This window comes from Micropterus dolomieu, linkage group LG21 (assembly GCF_021292245.1).
Source record: "Micropterus dolomieu isolate WLL.071019.BEF.003 ecotype Adirondacks linkage group LG21, ASM2129224v1, whole genome shotgun sequence".
NCBI classification, from domain to species: Eukaryota; Metazoa; Chordata; class Actinopteri; order Centrarchiformes; family Centrarchidae; genus Micropterus; species Micropterus dolomieu.
In genome coordinates this window covers 31,622,293-31,643,706 of record NC_060170.1, presented here as the reverse complement: position 1 = coordinate 31,643,706, position 21,414 = coordinate 31,622,293, and the positions used below count along the sequence as shown (strand labels likewise).

Below are 21,414 nucleotides of genomic sequence, written 5' to 3'. Positions count from 1 at the left end.
GAAGCGTCTCGCCTGGGCTAAAGACAAAAAGGACTGGACTGCTGCTGAGAGGTCCAAAGTTATGTTCTCTGATGAAAGTAAATTTAGCATTTCCTTTGGAAATCAAGGTCCCAGAGTCTGGAGGAAGAGAGGAGAGGCACAGAATCCACGTTGCTTGAAGTCCAGTGTAAAGTTTCCACAGTCAGTGATGGTTTGGGGCGCCATGTCATCTGCTGGTGTTGGTCCACTGTGTTTTCTGAGGTCCAAGGTCAACGCAGCCGTCTACCAGGAAGTTTTAGAGCACTTCATGCTTCCTGCTGCTGACCGACTTTATGGAGATGCAGATTTCATTTTCCAACAGGACTTGGCACCTGCACACAGTGCCAAAGCTACCAGTACCTGGTTTAAGGACCATGGTATCCCTGCTAATTGGCCAGCAAACTCGCCTGACCTTAACCCTATAGAAAATCTATGGGGTATTGTGAAGAGGAAGATGCGATACGCCAGACCCAACAATGCAGAAGAGCTGAAGGCCACTATCAGAGCAACCTGGGCTCTCATAACACCTGAGCAGTACCACAGACTGATGGACTCCATGCCACGCCGCATTGCTGCAGTAATTCAGGCAAAAGGAGCCCCAACTAAGTATTGAGTGCTGTACATGCTCATACTTTTCAGTTGGCCAACATTTCCAAAAATCTTTTTTTTTGCATTGGTCTTAAGTAATATTCTAATTTTCGGAGATACTGAATTTGGGGATTTCATTAGTTGTCAGTTCTAATCATCACAATTAAATTAAAAAGGAAAGAATAAATTACAATTTTCAGTAGCTCAGAAAAAACTAAAGTAATAACACAATGAAACTGAAGATAATTACTAGTCCCAAAAACACTCGGTGATTATTCACCCTCTTCTTCATCCCTGTAACCATTGAAAACCATATCTTTATACCTGATTTTAAACTGATTTATGTTTGGACATTGCTTTAGTTCCTCATTAAGACTGTTCCATAGCTTTACTCCAGAGCTTGAAATGCAAAAACACTTCCTGGTTGTCCGTATCCTGTCCAAGTTGTGTGTCCCTCTTAAATTATAACCTCCCTCTCTCTCCTTGAATAATATTTGAATATTTCTCGGTAATAGATTAATTTTGGCTTTAAACAGTATTTGGGCTGATTGATTGATACTTTACAACAGAGGTCACTAATAGGCGGACCGCGGTCCGGATCCGGACCCAGCCGCCGTCCTCTCCGGACCGCCGACCTACAGCCCATTTATTATTGAGACTTACTACCTCGTGACGGAGCGTTTCTATTTTAACCCGCGCAGCTTTTCTAGCATTTACTGTACTGGTTTAGAGGACCAGGACACTCACAGACCAATCGCATGTGCTCCAATCGTCTCATGTGACGCTGCTCAACCAATCAAATCTGTGCATACCGAGGCTTGCGAGTCGAGTCCGCGAGATTCACCAGAGACGTTTTGGAAACACACCCGAATTGAGGAGACGAAAGATAAAAGAGATTTCACATGACTTTTAATCAAGAATGTACAGATTTTTACATGTACATTCCTCCCACGGGCAGTTCAAAACCAGAATATCTCATAGATCTCCAATATGCTAGCTGGAGCTCACGTTTCTCACTGAACAACAGAAAGTAGGAAAGTGGTAGCTTTGTAAGGGGAAATGAAAGAGAAGAGGAGGCATTACAGCTGTTCATTTGTTATGATGTGTTGAGTGTTTATTATAAAATCGGTTAAGACTACACTTCATCACTTCAAGCTACACTTTTTATTCCATTTCTTCTAAAAATTAGGCACTTTAGTTTACTTAAATTTAGAATTTATTATTTGAATAGTTATTATTTATTATCCTTCCAGTTTGATGTGAAAACTGACTGAAATATTATTTGATTTGACAGTCCGTTGTTGACTAAAAACATGTGTTGATACAACTATAGGTTATAGTACTGAATGATAACGCAAGTTCGTCGTTTTGATGTTCCGGACCTTTGCTTCAGGAAATTTTCTCTAACTAGACCTCTTTGAAATCTAATTGAATACCCCTGCTTTACAAGATCTGTGAATTTTAATAATTTTGACTGTAAGAATGAGTGAGTGTGATCCCTATACCCAGCGTTGTGAATAAATCCACTTAACTTTAAGGCATGCCCCCGGAGATAGAGGTTCGATGTCCACCCATCAAAGTCTCACAAAATCCTGTTGGAAACACTGAAACATTTGTAACTTCCATTTGAGGGTAGCATAGGTTTGTTGTTGGAAATATTTGCAATAAAATCAATAAAACGTGATCCGTCTTCAAAGGCATGTAGCCTGTGCAATATAAGCACCGACCCGATTGCCTTAACTATAATTGATTCAGGATAGACAGATATGGGATAAGTTAGTTGTAAAATCTCAGTTCTTTTCACATGTGTATTTATAGCAATATCATAACAGGCTGTATATTAACGTATTTGAGGGGGGGAAAAAAGTAAAATCAGATGTTGAGCACCCCCATACAACCGAAATGGTATGACCCTCGTTTCATAACACCTTTGCAACGATTCAGCTGTGAGATTATAGTTGAATCAGGCTCATTCTATCGAAGCATCGAATCTTCGACTATTCGGGGTCAGCGCCTATTGCAACCATTATCAGTACTGGGAAAGCTGACATTCAGCTCTGACCTGTTACAGTTTCCATAGCCGTGGTTTGGCCCCTCTGACGATGGTGGGACTTAGAAGAGCAGCGATGCCGGAGCATGGAAGACACCCTCTACCTCCATTTCCTCCGGGTCATATCGAGCCTGTTTCTCCTGCCTCTGAGCAGCAAGCGGCCCGACCATCTCAGACTTCCTGTACAGGTAGGGAATGACTAACAATTTGCCAAACATAAAATGTTTCCTTCAGCCTCGTTCAAGTGAATATTTAGCCTTCATGAATGCAATGTTAACCAAATAAATGTATGACAAATGTTTCAATGCAGTGTACATTTTTTGTTCAGCCTTTCTAATGCAGTACATGATTTTACATAAAGGTGCTTACTGTAAAACTTCAGTTAATATCCTAGGCTTTTATTTACTAAAATCACTGAACGAACCCTGCCTATATTTGGGTTTTTAATTCCTTTCGCACAAAACTCTTGCTTAGCAAAGATGTAAAATAAGCCATCAAACTGTTTGTTTCCACCAGTATGAATGTGGGGGGGGGGGGTTGATATCAAATAACACAAATCACCAATCATTCATTTGATTGAGCTCAGACAGACCGCTTAGGCACTTTTATTTTGCAGGCAGCAAGGTAGCAACAAGGCCGGCAATGAAAACAAACGTACCAAACAACACGGTGCAGGAAGCAGAGAAAAGTGTGGCAGAAGTTAGCAGACGGTGAGCAATCGACCTCACATAACCGTATTCAAAGCATAAATTAATTTTTTATGTAAAGCCGTTTTGATTGGTGGACCTTACAGACTAAAGGAATATAAATAGTCGAGGAATGGACATGTTCGGGGTTTACAAGCGCTTCAGAGGTTTGGTCAACTTATTCGTCACTCGTGTTTACCATGCTGGTAAATCTGAGTGAATTAGACTTTGGGGCTTGTTGTTTCCCCAAAATTAACTGGCTAACAATGTGTTGCATGTCTATCCTGACAAAAGTTTAAACATTTATATTTGTATTCACGATCCAAGCAGCTTAGAACTAGCTGTGACCCAGTGGGCTGTAAGAGGTTTTATACATCAAAAAAACGTTTTATAAAAACCAGACCGGGCGTCTGATTGAGACCTGTGTTCCCACAACAGGCCAGTAAACGGGCTTGTCTGCTATTTGGGACTCGGCTATTAATTGAAGTTTTACAGTATATGTAAACCCAGTTTATTATAAATTGTCATATTTATAATATGACAAGGACTTCTGAAAAAAAAAATACAAGATTTTAAAATGTAAATAATTTGAAGGACCTTTGTTTCCAGTGCCCGCCACTGAAGAGTTGCTGGAGCTTCCCGCTGCTCCAGGAAAGATGGAGCTGAAAATGGAGGCAGTGCGGTAAGCATACTCTATCTACTTTGCATTTACCTCTTAGGGCCTTGACATCACCAAGCTGTACCCCAGCTACCCGTTACTGTAACTGGCTGTGAGTCTATTGTTAACGCATATTGTTTCTAAATGTGGCTCTTGAAGCAGTTCAGGATATTTGTTATTTGTGAAGTTGCATGATTCTTGTAGGGCTGGACCCAAATATTCGATCCCTGCGTACACATCCGATTTTCATTTTTGGGATTCGAATATTGATTGACCTCCGTCCACAGCAGTGAACTTAATGTTCCAGTTCACATCAAAGGAAAACAAAACGAAGCCCTCAGTTCTGTGGGAGCACTTTTAACTGAGTGGTAAAAATGGCAGTTATGGAGTTTAGGAACATTTAGTAGGCGATAAAGATAAGTTACAAACTTTATATAACGTGTTGTTACTTTCCTCTACCGGAAACGGTGCTCATCCCGTCTGCTCTCCCTGGACCCCCGCCAGGTATAATATATTCCTGTGATCTGTTCTGGACCTGCTCTGCACAACAGCCTCCAACCTGGTTCTGCAGCATCGAGTCTTTCAGTCAGTCTCGCTCTTCCGTGGCTCAATTTCTGATCACTTCCAACAATCCAATAAATATTCCTCTTTTCATCTAACTCCAGTCTCCTCCCTCTTAGTCCTGCACTTGGGTCTACTAGCCTAGCCGCGAGAGAAGTTATTAAACACAACCTTTTTGTAATAATGTGCTGTTATTATATAGCCTACAGGTAAATAAAGAAACAATGCGCTCTCTCTCTCTCTCACAAGCAGTCAGTGACCGCCGTTCATTAATTCTCCCCCGTCAGGTTTCTCCCTCACTCATGTCATTGCCAGAACCTTTTGGGCATTCATCCTTCTGTTCTGCTTTAATCTATGAAATGCATAGCTGTATCTCGTGAAATTACAGCCCACTTACAGCTGGCGTAACGTAACCGCCAGTAGCAGCCGTCGAAGCTTGGATTACTCGCTGTAAATTGCTGTCAAAGCTTCGAAGCTCAGTGACATTGGGGCCAGCCCTAGATTCTTGCATCTCTTGGGTTGTATTCACATAGCTGTCACTTTTGATTTGATGAGGAAAGGAGAGGGAAAAAAAAAAAAAAAGCATCAGCTAAATAAATGAAATGTAAATTCTAACATATCAGACGCTTAACTCATCCTCCTATTCTTCATACATGATAAAGTAGACTATTTCTATTGTGAGCATATGATGCATTATTTTATTGATTATAAATATACAGGTACACAGGGCGAAACAGTATGTGCACATTGGCTGTCAGCAGGCCTTTGACTGTAGTCTTTGTGGTGTATGTAACATTTTACAGATGCGAGGCGGCACAATACATTTGATCAGTCAGCCTTTTATTAGTGCTAGTTCTTCGGCTCACTGTGTCAGAACCACTATTCGCTTATGCTTTACAGAAATATAAAATTAATTAACACAAAGTAGGTGACTGTTTCTGTGACTTGGTGCTGAAATGATCTTTGTGGGTGTATCTTCTCCTGGTCAGTGAGCCAACTAATAAGGCTGGAACAAAAGGACCTCCTATAACGATCGGCTCAAATCACATCCCGATTCATTGCAAGAATGAAGCAGTTTATCAGTACCATGTAACGTTCACGTAAGTATCATGTCATTTTTAATCTGTGCTTCTTGTATTTAGCAACCATTCAACAACAAAAAAATACTGGTGCAAATAAATAAAATTGAATGTGTGAAGTTTTAGCCACCCTTTCCATGCTTTGTGTTACAAGGCTATTCCTAAGCTACTAAACACTGTACGTGATCTTGGAAGTGTATTTTCATTATCATCTTTCAGTCCAAATGTTGAATCGATGGGAATGCGTTTTGGCATGATGAAAGATCACCGCCCGACCACAGGGGAAGTAGTAGCTTTTGATGGCTCCATACTCTACCTGCCTGTGAAAATGAATGATGTAAGTATCACCCTTATTAGTTGTGTAGCTAATTGTCTTATTGTAGAAGGACCGTTTCTGGTTGAAGCTTAGCTTGGAAAGCAACTGCATTGTTGTCTTACAGGTAAATCTTTGAGAGTTTTTAATAACTTGTGTATGTCAGTGAGTTCCTACAAAAGGAGTTTTTAGGCCCCATCCACACTACTGCGTTTTCGAATTAAAACGGAGACCATTTGCTACGTTTGCACCTCCCGTCCAAACTAAAACGGTGAAAACGGAGAAGTTTGGAGATGCTGCCGACTCCATTTTGCGTTTTGAAACTCCAGAGGGCGTTTTAGTGAAGAGTGTCTTAAAAATCTTTAGTGTCTTAAAAGTCATGCAAAGCAGAAACACGATGCTACTGACAGTTTTTGAGTTGGTATTTTTATTAAAATATTCTGTACGTGCAAATGACACTTAGGCCTATCTGCCTACACTTGTCAGGCTACTGTGCATGTCGCATGTTTACTTTGCAACGACTCCCAGTCTGTTTACCGCCGCCACAGTCCCGTGTTACATTTCGTAACAGTCCCAGCTCGTTATTGGGGCATGAAAAAATAAATAAATAAATAAATCTTTGTCTGCATTTCTTTATTCTTTCGCCAAATCTTCTGTAACTACGGAATAGACCATCTGCTACATGTTTACACCGGCACGCGCATGCCCAGTGTACCTGAACTGCCAATAGATGTGCTTTTTCAGTCGTTTTCATGTAGATGGAGATCAACTCTGATACGCGGCTAAAACGCTGGTGTGGACAGAGATCGTATTTGTTTTAATTCTCCGTTTGTAAACTAAAACGGAGTAGAGTGGATGGGGGACAGTTTAAATGTATTGCATTTTTATTGTGCAGAACGATATAGTGCAAATCTGTCACTTTGCTGAACTTAACACTGATTCCATCTTCCTTTTTTTTGTTTTTTTTATATTTTTATGACCTGCAGGTGGTGCTTCTCAAGAGTTTGAGACGGACTGATAATGAGGAAATACAGATCAAAATCCAAATGACAAAGATTTTGCCACCCAGCTCAGACCTATGCATCCCCTTCTACAATGTGGTGCTCAGGAGGTATTTTTAATAAAGGCGCCTACACTGTTTCATCAGAGATTAACCATGTTACTTTTAGATTACACATAAATGATCAAATTGAAACGCGTCTGTTAGTATGGAGACAGATGGCAATAATCTTCTACGGCAGGTAAAACATTTAACATGAAAAGTATTTATGTAATTAAAAACAAAATTCAATTCAGGTTTAGAAATTTTGGCTAAGTTTGAGGATGTTTTTCTTAGTGTTCTTGTTTTTCAAGGGTGATGAAAACGATTGGACTGAAGCTGGTGGGTCGAAATCATTACGATCCAGAAAGCGCAGTCATACTTGGAAAACATCGGTTAGTACTGTGTCGTATTTTGACATCGGATGCGATCTAACATAGCAACTCCAGTCCATTCGTCGTCCTTTTTGTCTGTTTTTATAGGCTGCAAGTGTGGCCGGGATATTCGACCAGTATCAAGCGCACAGATGGAGGCCTGTTCCTGTGTGTGGATATATCTCACAAAGTCTTGCGGAATGACTCTGTGCTGGATGTCATGTGAGTTCACAGCGAATCAGCAGTAGCATACAAACAGGAGCACCTTCACAGATAAGTTAGGATTGATAAGGCAAGCGTTTAGTTTTGGTAAACTATATTTTCTGTAAAAACTGGAGCATTTTTCATTGTAACTTATTTGGGACCACATACTTTATTTGCATAAGTACTCACTCAGTTGTCAATGCTACAGGGAAGGAATCGCTTTTTCTTGTCTTTTGTCTTTCTCTTGGAAGTAATCGTTTTGTTCTTTTTTACACTTCCTGATTTTGTAATAGGGCCCAATTGGGCTGCAGCTAACGATGATTTTAGTAATAGAGTATTCTACAGATTATTTCATACATTCATCGCGGTGCCTTTTAGTAATCAAATTAATCGATGAATCATTTCAGCTCTAGGGCTCAATTGTGCTCCAAAAACAATAAGCTGGGAGGAAATCTGTCGATTTTTGGATGGGGCTTTTGGACACTAATAAAATCAAGAGTGCATCTTTCATTTATTCTTTCTTTTACGTGTCTTCTGTATGGGTGCTATAACATGCTCATACAATTTTAAGTGCTCATACATGGAGTATGCCATGACCAAGCCACAGAGAGCTATACAAATACCATATTCTGTGATATAGTCATACATATTTCAGTACCAGTTTGTGACGTTCTTAGTGCATCTGTCCTCTGAGACAGAACTATGAATACCCCCAACCACTACAACCCACCACTCTGGGAATGTGGTTGTATTAAGAGGTAAGTTGAAGGGCAGCAACTAGACTAATACAACAGGTTTGTTGAGTCTGTAGATTAAACCACAACAATAGATCTGACCTTTGGCTCTTGCTGTCTGCCAGGAACACGTTGTACCAACAGAGCAGAGAGAACTTCCGAGACGAGTGTGCCAAAGAACTCATCGGCAGCATCGTCATCACCCGCTACAACAACTGCACCTACCGCATTGATGCCGTTGAGTGGGACAAGTCACCCAAAGACACCTTCACTTTGATGAATGGCACAAAAACCACCTTTGTGGAATATTACAGGTGAGACGGCTCTGTCCGTGAATTGATCAAATCTGAGCAGGGGAGCAAAGCAGGTGTTTTTGTGTAAGCGTGCATGGAAAGTGGTGATAGTAAAATGGTGAGAGTGGTGAAAATCTTAAATTTATCTCCCTGTTGGTGTTTTTTTTTTTTTTTGGTGCGAGTGTTTTTCTTTCATTTAAAGACTTGCTTACACTTCCACATTTTAACAGCAAGAACTACGGGATTACAATCAAAGAGATGGACCAACCTCTGCTCTTGCATCGGCCGAAGGAGAGGTCCAAACCAGGAGGGAAGGTAAAACCTCTCTTCAGGATCAGTTTATTTATTGATTTTGTTTTTGTAATTCTTTATTTTGGTAACGCAGTATATATTACAAGACTTGCATCAGGACTGGGGAAGTTTTCCCCTCTGCCTTATTAACAGTCTTAATAATAAAACAGAAATTAAAAAAATGATTATAATAATAGTAGTAAAAGAAATACAATTAATGAATGTAAAAAAACAAAATATGAGATGGATTAATTTTTATAACGTAATTTCTCAAGACACGCAATCAGCTATAAATCTCTTTACAGTAGTAGACCGCACAGCTGACATGAACTGAATTCTTTAATCAGACTGCCACCTTGTGGCTGCAATAAGTCTTGCAGTCTGCAGAATCTTTAAGACAAGAACATTGAACGCACCTAAAAAACTATCACAAATTTGCTGTACAACTAAAAATTTGGCTTGTCATGTAAACTGTCACAGGCATCAGTACATTAACATTTGTTATATAAATTAATACTTAAGGTTCATTAGTCCATCAGAAGCATGAAAATGCTTAGGAAATTGTGTGTATAATGTGAGTATAACACACTTTACTGTGTAGATAATTTTATAATATTGCTTTCTTGCAGCAAATCATTACTGGAGAGATCCTTTTGGTGCCGGAGTTGTCCTTTATGACAGGAATACCTGAGAAAATGAGGAAGGACTTCAGAGCGATGAAGGTAAATGTCATGGATCAGCACAATGTCCTTCCTCACAGAGGCTGGTCTTTTCAAACTTTAGGCATAACACCTGAATGAAGTAGCTGTAAAGACGAGACGTTCTTATAACGTGGAAGATGATATCTATTGTAAGTAAGTAATACTCCTATTCTAAAAACGCAGCAGACACACAAACTCATGAATTTAAATACAAAGTGTAAGTAGTGCCTAAGATTAGAAAGTGTAGATCAATGATATCCATCATCTCAGGAGATAAAGGCCTAAAAGAATTTACATAAAATTGGTAGTGAAGGAAGTTGTGGAGACCGACTCTTTCACATATTGCAGGACATGACCATGCACATCAATGTGAGCAGTGAGCAGCACACCCAATCAATAAAACAGCTTCTGAAGAACATCAGCACCAACGCTGAGAGTCAGAAGGAGCTCAGCCGATGGGGACTCGAGATTTGCTCAGAAATCCTGGTGGTGAGGTTCAGCTGTTAATACTGTACATATATTCTTGTTATTAAAAAAGTCTACTGTAAAAAGAGGATTGCGGTGTTTAACAATCAGGGTCCCAGAGCCCATTAAAATGTGAACTGGGGACTGACTCAAAGAAAGTCTGGTCCTGAGGAACACAGTTTAAAAGCATGAAGTACACCCATATCTGAATAAAATATTTTAAATGCTGGTTAACTGTCCGACAGGTGCGCAGTGGTGAAGCAGGTTGGTAGGACAGTAAAATCTAATGTACTTTGGTATTGTTTTGCTCTAGCTTTTATACTTTGTGTTCCTTGTCTGTGGTGGCCTTGTTACCACACTTCCTTTTTATTTTGGCTGTGTATTGTGTCCCGTCTTGCAGCTTAAAGCTAGAACTCTGCCTGTTGAAACCATCAGTCTGCAGTCCACATCCTTTGGCACTGGTGCTGATGCATCCTGGTCCAGAGAGATTTGCAGGGATGCTTCAATCAGCTCTGTGAGTGTTGAAGAGAAATCTCTTTTGATGCCCCCTCATTTTGATCAATATAGTTTTAGCTGTAACACAACAACCAAAACCTTCAGAGGGTGGTATTTTTTCCATCTTTGATGTGCTGTGCTGATCATCTGTGTAGCTCAAATTCCCAAACTGTCTGCAGTGACGGTGGCCACACTTTCTACCTGCCCTCCTTAAGCATCAGTGTGTAATTTTGTCTCGGCCTCAGGAATGGCTGCTATATTTACTTTGTTTCTTAACCAATTGACCCATCTTACTCTTAGATCCCATTGACCACCTGGTCAATCTTCTACCCTCGCCGCTGTGCAGACCAGGCTGAAGAGCTGGTTTCCACCTTTAACAAAGTGGCCGGGCCCATTGGGATGCGACTGCATCGACCCATTAGTGTGGAGCTGAGGGACGATCGCACTGAGACTTACGTCAAGAGTATCCACACTCAGATTTCCAGTGAGGTATGACATAAAACAAACAGATTAAATAGTAGGTTAACACTTTTTTAATGAGCATCCGTGTTTCTGCTATTTGATGTTGACTTCAGTGCATTCCAACATATTTAAAGACAAGCTACTCTGAGCCACATGAAGGCATATTGACTAAATATTAAGGGTGTGAGGAGACACTTGGCTCACGAGACAAGACCCAGGATTCTTTAAAGAAATCTTCAACGCTAAATTATATGAAAATGTTGAGTATTAAACCATTAATTTAATGCATTTTGGTGAATTTGTCTGCACCAATTTATGGTGGAGAAATGTTTTAATTTATGGAAGGGGAAATAAAATTCAGGTGGCAGGTTCAAAATATAACATAATATAAGTCAGTGCAGCTTTTGGGCATTCTGAATTAAAATATGTTCCTCCTGTAGATCAACTTATCTCATTTAATATTAAGTAACCTCTTTTTAAATCTGCACGTGGAATCTCATTTTAATTCCGTTACTAAACTCATAGTCTTTACTAGCTTCTGTGTTTCTGCAGGTTTTCTGCTCATTCAGAATCTCTCCCACAGCTCTGTGTACACTGACAGAAAAAACATGTATAATTACGAGAATGAGAAATCATAATATTTACCTGCATTATACTCTGCTGTGCGTTACGTTACTGATCAGCTGGTAGTAACGTTATCCCCTTCAGACAGTTTGGAAACCAAAACAAAGGGACAACACTTCTAATCATGCAGATATCTCCCCACAAAACCCACACACGTGTTGATAACTAAGTGCAGCTCACAGCGCCATACAGAGCAGGTTGTTGTTACCACTCGGTCACAACTCACTGGACACACCGCTTCAGAGCGGGTTCCCCTGATCACTATCACGACGTATGCCGGTGTCGCGTCAGCTGGGCAGAGTCGACATTATCAGTTGTGTGCGGTGTGACAAAATGTGGAGTCACTTGAGTGAGTCTCTGAAGATGTCAAACCCCTGGTATTTCGCATTAAATATCACGAGCAGCTCACCTTGACAAATATTTGTCCTGCAGTAATAACTGTAATTAATTAGTGATTTAGATTTGTATTGTAAAAAAGTTCTCATCTCTGCATTCACAAACAGCAAATCCATGTGACTAAATAGCAGTTATATAAGGGATGAAAATATTAATCAGAAAGTAATTGAAACCAAAATTCAGCACCTTTTTTAACGTCTGTTAATTTTAGAGCCTCACCGATATGAGATTTTTAAGTCCGATGCCAATTTTGATATTTGCGGATTTTAAAACAGACATGCCGATATATATTGACCGATATTCTTTTTTTTTTTTTTTTCCCTTTATTTTAAATGTAAATGCTCCGTATTTGTATAGCGCCTTTCTAGTCTTTTCGACCACTCGAAGCGCTTTTACACTAAATCTGCATTCACCAGTCACGCACATTCATTCACTGAGCCTAAGTGCTCAAACAGAAACTAACATTCTCACACATTCATACACCAGGGGCCATTCGGGGTTCAGTATCTTGCCCAAGGACACGTCGACATGCAGCCTGGAGGAGCCGGGGATTGAACAGACCTTCCGATTAACGGGCAGCCCGCTCTATCTCCTGAGCCACAGCCGCCCCTTTAAGAAATGCATTACATAAACAAAAACAATCCCTGACATTTATGCTGAGACTGTACCAAGATACCATGACATAATGCAGTTTAAAAATAAACCGTTATTGTTAGAAATGGTACTTTGAACAAAAGTGCAGCAAAATATATTAGTCAAATGTATAAAACTACAAATAACATTTTTCAAAAATCTAATGTTATAAATTATACAGTATTACTGCTAATGAATGTAAATTTCTACATCTAGTTTATCACCAGCACTCTGTTAATTCTATCCAGTGCTACAGAAACCATTTCCCAACCACCATCTGGCTCTAAAAATGCCGTCTGATGTCACAGTGACGCAGAGGAAACTCTGCTGTTGAATTAATCTAATACTACTAGAACTTTGTTAGGCAGGAAGCCGTGTTGGATACTTATTCAGCTCATGTTTATTCACAAGTCTGCTCTGATTTAATCATTTCTGACACACTGACTGTAACTAGAGACAAGAAACTCGCAGATATATTTAGAATACGTCAAACATTATAATTTAAATCGCTCGTGAATGTTGGTGCTCCTCCACTGATAAACATGGCGTTAGCTTTGTTGCTAGAACTGCCACACGGTTTCAGAAATAAATCTACTACAGTAACATTAAACACACTGCTGAACCTGGGGAGGGCAATGAAAAAACGCGAGGGTTAGCAAGTCTGGTCTCCGTGGAAGAGAAGTGACGAGGGCTATTTTTAAGTCCATGTTATTGACGTGACAAAAGACCAACACACCGGGAACACGAAGTGTGAGAGCCACCAGGAGCTACTCACCATAGCTCCGGCAGACTTTGGTCAGCTGATCTTTTGTTCTGTGGTGTGCAGTATTTTGAACAGAGAAGCTGCTGAGCGCCCTCCGGTGGGAAAACTACGCAACACTTATGACATGAGGGAAGGATCAGAGTGCTTATTTTCTAATAGTCATATCGGCTGTTATAAACGCCGAAGCGGATATATCTGCAAGTAGCTGTATTAATATTATGTGTGAAATTTTAGTAGCAGCACTCTTCATGCACATATCTATTATGTGCACGCCACAGACTGCCTGGCACTGCACTTCCGAGGTCTGCCTTTTGCATTATGTTCTCAATTAAGATTTAGATAAATTTTTGACATTTATAAATTGAAAAAAATATCCCACCTTTTAATTGTTTAATCAAAATTTATTTATAGAGCACTTTACAATCCATGCGGACACAAAGTGCTCTACAGTAAAACATAAATGAATACATAAAAGACACTAAAAACAAATGTTGAGCATATTTACAGTATATAACTTGTCAGTGGGAAAAAAAAAAAACAAGAATACCAAAAGAAAATTCATTCATTAATCGTAATCAAAGTAAAATGTTCAATTAGTTAATTTTAGGCCATCTAAAAAAGTTCTGTCTCTTTGTAGATCAGTAAAAGCAGGGGAAGTGGTTCAAGTCTGGTTGCCTTGGGCAACATGAGTGTTATTGGAAAGCCCTTTTAAAAATGTTGCATGTTTTATCCCATTAGCTACCAACTGCAAAGACATTAACGCTAGTAATAATTATAATTCCAGGCAGCTCCCTGGAAAACCATGCACAATATAACTAAATTCCCAGTATCTGTTTTGCATGATCCATCTTTCTTTATTACTTTTGAATGCTGTGATGTTTAGCAAATAAGAAATTCAAGTTTGACCATAATGACACATTTTAGAGTATCTGGTACAGCTGAACTAAGCCTGCAATGCAATGAAAGTCCATTGTGAGTTTTCATGTCTGTTTACAGCCCAATATGCAGCTCGTAGTGTGCATCATGGTCGGCAACAGAGACGACCTCTACAGCGCCATCAAGAAGCTCTGCTGCATCAACAGTCCCGTCCCGTCTCAGGTTTGTAATTGAGAGATGAAACGGTATGAACATTTCACATCACGATTAAATAGACCAGAATGATCGCGGCTATCAGTATTATCACAGTATTGTTAAAATGTGTTAAATGTTCAAAAGGTACTGATACACGCACTGAAACCATTTCAGCTAGTTTTATATTGAAAACTACAAATAAAATTAGCATCAATTTGTCATGCAACAATAAAATAACAGCCAATAGCTAATGTAAACATATGAAAACTAAATCAAATGTGCGTTTGCATTAAACATTAAAAAGTATAAACTATGACCCCATGCACAGTGTACATGAATACAAATGAGTCCTAACAAGACAGTGATGGTAACTTCATTGAGTCTTGCGGGAGTCTACAGCATTTCTCCTGTTGAAACACTTTTACATCCAGTTTGACAACTGCCAGATTTTAAAGGCACAAAATGTTTGTTGGGTTATAAAACTACGGTAACTTGTTATCATGTGCAGTGAGCGAATAGTCTGTAGACACAACACATAGAACACAGAACAGCATGCAGTGTTTTTACAAGAGAAGGTAACACTGACAGCTTCCGTTTACATCATGCACTTTTTGGAGGTATGAAGATGACTCATAAGATTTGAAGTAAACCAGTTAGGTCAATAACGATAAAACGTTTCATATCTTTCAATATCAATAATCATCACGATAAGTATGAAATCATTATTCAAAACAATCATAAAATCTTTGTCAGCAAACATGCGTGAGTAAAATTAGAGGAGAACTCCTGGCAATTTTTAAGTTGATCTTGATCGTTATACCTTTTGGTGAGTACTGTCTATAGAAAAAAAAAAAAAAAAAAACCTGATTGGTGCCTGCATGGAGCTGCTACAGCTAATGCCCAGAACTCCCACTCAGCTAAAACGGCAGTTATGGGGGCATATACATAGTGTCTTTGTGCCTCTTAACAGACACAAAATGCAATTAAAATGTCTGTCCAACATGAACAGGGCCCTTACATGACAACACGATGCGTGTAGCAACTTAGCCATTGTTTAAATTCACCTAATTAGTGTTTTAGACTGGCCCGTGGGAACTCAGTTGTTGCCGGGAAAAGGTAAATAGCAGTGTGCAGGTGGGAGGAGTGTAGTGTGTGAAGAGCGGAGTTGCTCACAAGTGAAGAAGAAATGGTTCGCGTTTGTGCCGTTCCGAGTTGTGGCAACAGAATGCGAAAATACAATCTTAAAGGAGACCTATTATACTGCATTTCCAGTCCTTTAGTATTGTTCTGTGACTCCTGTATGGCAGCTTTGCATGATTCAAAGTAAAAAATATCTGTCTTATACTGGCCCTTCATGTAGGACTTCATTTCAGCCTCTGTCTGAAACAAGCTGTAGATGCTTCCTTCTCTTTAAGCCCCCCCTCTCAAAGCCCACTGTCTTCTGATTGGCCAAGACCTGAAGCATGTTACCAGGCTGTCGTTGCTGAGCGGTACAGACAGACTGAGCGTTGCTGTGCAGAGCAAATGACCATATGTGGAATACCTGCGCCGTATGTCATCAAACTGAGCCGTTGGTAGAAAAAGCAATTCAAAACGGAGCGTTCAGAACAGGAGGAAATCTGAGGTTTTTGCACACAGGGATTTCTTTTAAATACTTTTACTTCATTATTTGAATTATTTGACCATGTTTAACATGAATATCATGAACATTGTAGATAAGTCAAAATATGGAAGCATAATAGGTCTCCTTTTTAATAAAAAAAAAAATTAAGTCCTATTTCATGTATGATTCAAGTGAATAAAATGAAACATTTATTGAATTTCCAGCTCTTTCCCATTTTAGATGTGTTTGTGTTTTAGCTGATTCAAGCTAACACTGCTGCTCGTCTTTCTGCCACTCAGTGAGCGTAACTGCGTTCTGTGACATCATGCGCGTACCCTCTATTATCCAGCCCTAATCTGTTAATACAATTGTTTTTGTTGTTTCTTTTGAAACTATTTTACCACTTATTTTTTATCAGGCCATCAATGTCCGGACAATTTCCCAGCAGCAGAAGTTGAGGAGTGTTGCCCAAAAGATACTCCTGCAGATAAACAGCAAGTTAGGAGGAGAGCTGTGGACTGTCAGTGTTCCTTTGGTGAGTATCAGGTCTCACAAGAGCAAGAAGATGAGTGGCTTTTGACCAGTAAAGTGGTAGCCTCTGTTAAATATGTATAATGCTACTTGTGAAAACGATGCATCATATTGGCAGGAGAAAATTTGTACTACACTGTAGCAAGCAACTGCTTGAGGATGCCCCAGCACAAACGCTGACACGGAGAAATTGTTATACACTTTACATTCAGACATTCACTCAACATGATTCTTCAAAGTCCTCCCGACCCGCTCCTGCTGGTCCCTCTGATCCAGCTGACGAGGTTCAACTCAAACTAACAAAAGCTCCCAACACGGCCGTCTCTACTGTGTCTCTGTGTGTTGTGTAGGTTGGCAGTAGACATCTGAGGTCCAGCACACTACTGCATTTAGAGGGAGAGCATAATTAGTCAATGAACAGCAGCAATTTGCTCTCCCTGGCTCTGCTCACCTGAGCCACCTCCCACTGCAGCTGAATGCAAACCAAGCCCACCTCCACACACACACTATCATTGGAACAGCATTAAAATAATAAAAATTACCGCTGTCAGTGGAGAAATAGTGAACCTCTGTCTCATTTGAATAGAAAAACTTGATGGTGGTTGGAGTGGATGTCCACCATGACACCAGCAAGTCGCATCGGTCAGTCATGGGCTTTGTTGCAAGTGTGAACAGGTAACCTCCCCACCCGCCACCCCATTTCTTACATGGTGTGACTGGCAGCTTTTAAGGTTGTATGTGCAGACAGTCTATTGGAACATCCGTAAACTAAACATGTTCAATCTGCAGATTAGTGCTAAAACTTCTTGTGTTTTAGAGACTTCTTCTCTTGAAACATTGGTTAAAATTGTAATGTCTCAATAGAAATGCATTTGTCTTTTTCTTCTCCAGCTCAATGACCCGCTGGTACTCCAGAGTAACTTTCCAGACACCCACTGAGGAGCTGATCAATGGCTTCAGAGTTTGCTTACTGGCCGCACTGCAGAAATATTTTGAGGTAAATATTGCCAACATGCTTTACATACATGTCTTGACATTCAGCTCCCCTCCTCTCTGAACCACACGATCTTTTTTTCAGCCAAGAGTCACAGATCTGTACAATTATTCAGTCATAGCAACATTACATTTACTGTCTGTACGTCTGTGTATATTCTTTCTCTTTCTCTTTCTCCCGCTCTCTCACCCCGACCGGTCGAGGCAGATGGCCGCCCACCTTGAGCCGTGGTTCTGCTCGAGATTTCTGCCTCTTAAAAGGACCAATTTATGGTCGCCTAGTGCTGCTCTTGGTGGGAATTTTTGGGTTTCTGTAAATAGCATCACAGAGTACAGTCTGGACCTGCTCTTTTATGAAAAGTGCTATGAGGTAACTGTTGTTGTCGATGACCTGTCGTCTCTTTTCCTCTCAAGGTGTCTCAGTAGAATATCAAGTGCAAGGCCCTTTTTAAAAAAAACTTCTAACCAGAGTTACTGATCAATATAGACCTTCTGATATTGGTGCCCCATTTACAGTGGATTTTACAGAGGTGATCTCTGTGTGGATGTTCTTTGGATAATAAAAATGTGTAAACGCACTCAGAGTGCATTGCGGTGAGAGCGAAACTACAATTTTTGGATAACGCACGCCTGACATAACACTCGTGTCTATTTATTTGTACAGGTGAACCACAACTTGCCAGACAAGATTGTGGTATATCGGGACGGCGTGTCAGATGGTCAGCTGAAGATGGTGGAGCAGTACGAGATCCCTCAGTTGATCAAATCCTTTGAGACTTTCCCCAACTATGAGCCCAAGCTGGTCTTCATTGTGGTCCAAAAGCGCATCAGCACCACCCTCTACTCCTCAGCGTCAAACAACTTTGGCACACCTCCACCTGGAACCATTCTGGATCACACGCTCACTCAGAGAGACTGGTCAGTTTTAGTCTAAGTGAATGAGTTGTTGTTAAAGCCTCTTTTAAGCTCTTAATTTTATTTCCAATTTGAAGCCTTACAGATGTCAAGATGTTACTCTGATGTTTTTGAAAATGATCACAGTAGTAGCAGCCTCCCTTAGTTAGGAAAAAAGAGGGTGCGAGTTAAGGTGCGTTCTCACCAAAAGCGAATCCAGCAATTTTGGGCGGCTTGATTACATACAAAGTCGATAGAAAGACGCCAATTCACTCTGCAGGCCGACAGGGAGCTGCCAAAGAATGGGGAAGTGTACGGAGAGCAGCGCTGCAACTTTCGGAGAAATAAGCCCCCATAGTCTGTCTGGATTCTGCTCTGACAACTACGCCGTATACCTGCGTGAGGAGATCAGAGTTAACTGCTTTTATTAAATTAATTAGCTTTTTACTTTAGTTTTTGGGATTACAACTTGATTTATCTTCACTCGCGTTTCTCGGCAGCTAGCTTCCGTGCACATCCGGTTCCACTGCTGTTGTTGGCGTCGGATGGCACCAGAGGTCTGCTGGACTACTACTTCATATTTATATAAAAACTGGACATTACTTGGAAAAAAGAAAGCGAGGAAGTTGAACTACCTGGTGAGTTCAGGAAATGTGTCTGTAACTTTATTCCCGCTATCGTTGTACTTTACTGTGAACAGGATAGCATAGCATAGCCCTGATCAATCCAAACTCCATTCAGAAAACAAACAAGTTGTCGTCCTGCTGACTTGCTGACAGACCTGACAAAGCATGAATTCATATGTCTAACAAAACGGCATCATATTGTAGTTATTTTGGCATCAGTTTGATCCATTTATTGTATATAGTGTGTGTGTGTGTGTGTGTGTGTGTGTGTGTGTGTGTGTGTGTGAACACTCAAAATGTCCAGCGGTCAAACTTGCGCGAGTAAAGCGAGGCAAATATGAAATTCGCTTTCGGTGTGAACACAGCTTTACTCTACCTAGCATGTGCCTTTCATGTGTGGGCTTGTCCATTATTATATGAGGTACTTACTGAGTTGGTGTATTACCTGCAGCAGATGTTAGTCTGTGCATCCCACTCTAGAGAAGTATCAGCAAAATGTATTTTAGCCATCTAAAACAAGCATTCACCAAACAAATCTGTTCATCAGTTCAAGTTTATGCTATATCAAGAATAATTTCAGCGCTTTAACTTGCCTGTGGTACAATCTGTGTGCTGTCTTGTGTAATGTGTACTCCTAAAGGAAGAGAAAACATGTGAACATATTGTGAAAAACATATTTTTTTAACTCCGTAAATCAAAAAGTCTGCAACACCATCTCTTGGCAGCGTTGATAAATATGTGCACTTTAATATGGAAGCCATTAGATAATGAATTCACAAAAGGATTGAGCCACTAAACATGCAGAGATAGACGAAGAAACCTCCGAGCAGAACACGCTGGAAGACAGCTGCTGTGTCAGCGGTTGAGTACGGAGAAAAAGAGAGAGAGCCGTAGTTGCATTGCGGTTTTGTTGATGAGGCGACGTCATGGGTCGTAGGTCACGCTCGCCAATTGCAACCAACATGGCAACTTCCATGGAAGAAGACCTGCTGTTATGTAGATAGAAATGGTAATAAAAACATAGTTCATTATCTAAGGTCTTGTACACCACTGAAAACATAGTTATTGATATGGCATTTCTGTCAATAGATCCTCCTAAATATTACACACTGGACCTTTAAAATCACACAGTTTAAATCACACAAATGAACAAATTCACCTGTGGAGTTCCCGTGGTCCCAACAAACTTCATAACTTACATTTTTGTGACTCAACAATGCTTAACCATATTGTGTGATGTTCTACCTCAGTACATCTTAAGAACAGAGATTACTAGGGATGCAGCGATTACAGATTTTGTTGGTACGATTGTCAGAGAAATAATCACGGTTTCACGATTATTATTCATTATTTAATTTCACAACACTAGTAATGACTTAAGTTGATTTTTAATATTTAATTACATTAACAATTATATTTCTATAATATGTAAGTATTATTAATATAAGAGGAATATTAACTTTTATCCCCCAGGGGAAATTGTTATAAAGGAGGGGATTAAACTGAACTGGTACTGTTACGGTCATCAACACTCATCCATACATGTTTTTGTGAAAATGAGAGCGAGAAATTGAGTGCAGTGTTAACTGAAATGCAGTGAATTGGTAGCCTGTAGTCCTGAAAGTCTACAAGCTCCTGATGTTGTGTTAGTGTTTTACACCTGGCAACGTTTTCTCACCACAGACAGGAGAAGGCAACAGGATGTAACGTTAAAGGTAAAGTGACTGAAGGTCTTGAGAGGACTACCCTGTAAGGCCCTTTTAAGAAAAGAAGCGATTTGCACTGCTTGGAAGCTGCTCAGCGCAAAAGTACTACTGCTTTGACCGCGGCATGCACGCTACCTCGCCGTGCGGTGCACGTTGCTTGACGCAGCAACAAACCACTCTTGTTGCGGTATGTCTGAACGTTTTCACCTGCTTTTCTTGTTTACGTTACACTGAAAGCTCGACTCTCACCGATACGGCATCGATTGTAAGTGATACGGTTATATGTATAATTCCGTACCAACTTGCTACGTTATTTAATATAATGTATTAGGCCTACCTTTACGCGTAAGCTGGGTGGTGATCCCGCAGGTGCTGCATCAAGTTTAATGTAGTTATTCGCTCCTTTAGCAGGATCCTTTTAACGGCAAGTTTTTGAACAGGTGATCTGTCATCTTCAGTAACACGCTGGTCAGACTTGGTGAACCCGGAATGCTCCCACACATTGCACTCTGGAGAACCTTATGAACGGCCAATACTTGTTGCGAATTGGACCTTGAGACGGG

General features: G+C 40.3%; 1 protein-coding gene across 2 annotated transcripts in view; it reads left to right on the top strand.

Annotated features, from left to right (window-relative positions):
* The window catches only part of piwil2 (piwi-like RNA-mediated gene silencing 2), a 37,710-nt gene that overhangs the window by 14,272 nt on the left and 2,024 nt on the right, over nt 1–21,414 (top strand). Inside the window, exons 5-22 of one of the 2 annotated variants that reach the window (XM_046035406.1) lie at nt 2,678–2,844; nt 3,952–4,024; nt 5,551–5,661; nt 5,860–5,977; nt 6,940–7,064; nt 7,307–7,387; nt 7,475–7,588; nt 8,430–8,618; nt 8,828–8,912; nt 9,518–9,610; nt 9,938–10,078; nt 10,455–10,568; nt 10,850–11,038; nt 14,424–14,525; nt 16,520–16,636; nt 17,219–17,307; nt 17,524–17,629; nt 18,290–18,543. In XM_046035406.1, the coding sequence (XP_045891362.1) occupies nt 2,678–2,844; nt 3,952–4,024; nt 5,551–5,661; nt 5,860–5,977; nt 6,940–7,064; nt 7,307–7,387; nt 7,475–7,588; nt 8,430–8,618; nt 8,828–8,912; nt 9,518–9,610; nt 9,938–10,078; nt 10,455–10,568; nt 10,850–11,038; nt 14,424–14,525; nt 16,520–16,636; nt 17,219–17,307; nt 17,524–17,629; nt 18,290–18,543 (2,268 nt within the window). The remainder of the gene's footprint in view (nt 1–2,677; nt 2,845–3,951; nt 4,025–5,550; nt 5,662–5,859; nt 5,978–6,939; nt 7,065–7,306; nt 7,388–7,474; nt 7,589–8,429; nt 8,619–8,827; nt 8,913–9,517; nt 9,611–9,937; nt 10,079–10,454; nt 10,569–10,849; nt 11,039–14,423; nt 14,526–16,519; nt 16,637–17,218; nt 17,308–17,523; nt 17,630–18,289; nt 18,544–21,414) is intronic. The other variant, XM_046035407.1, reaches the window with a different exon arrangement.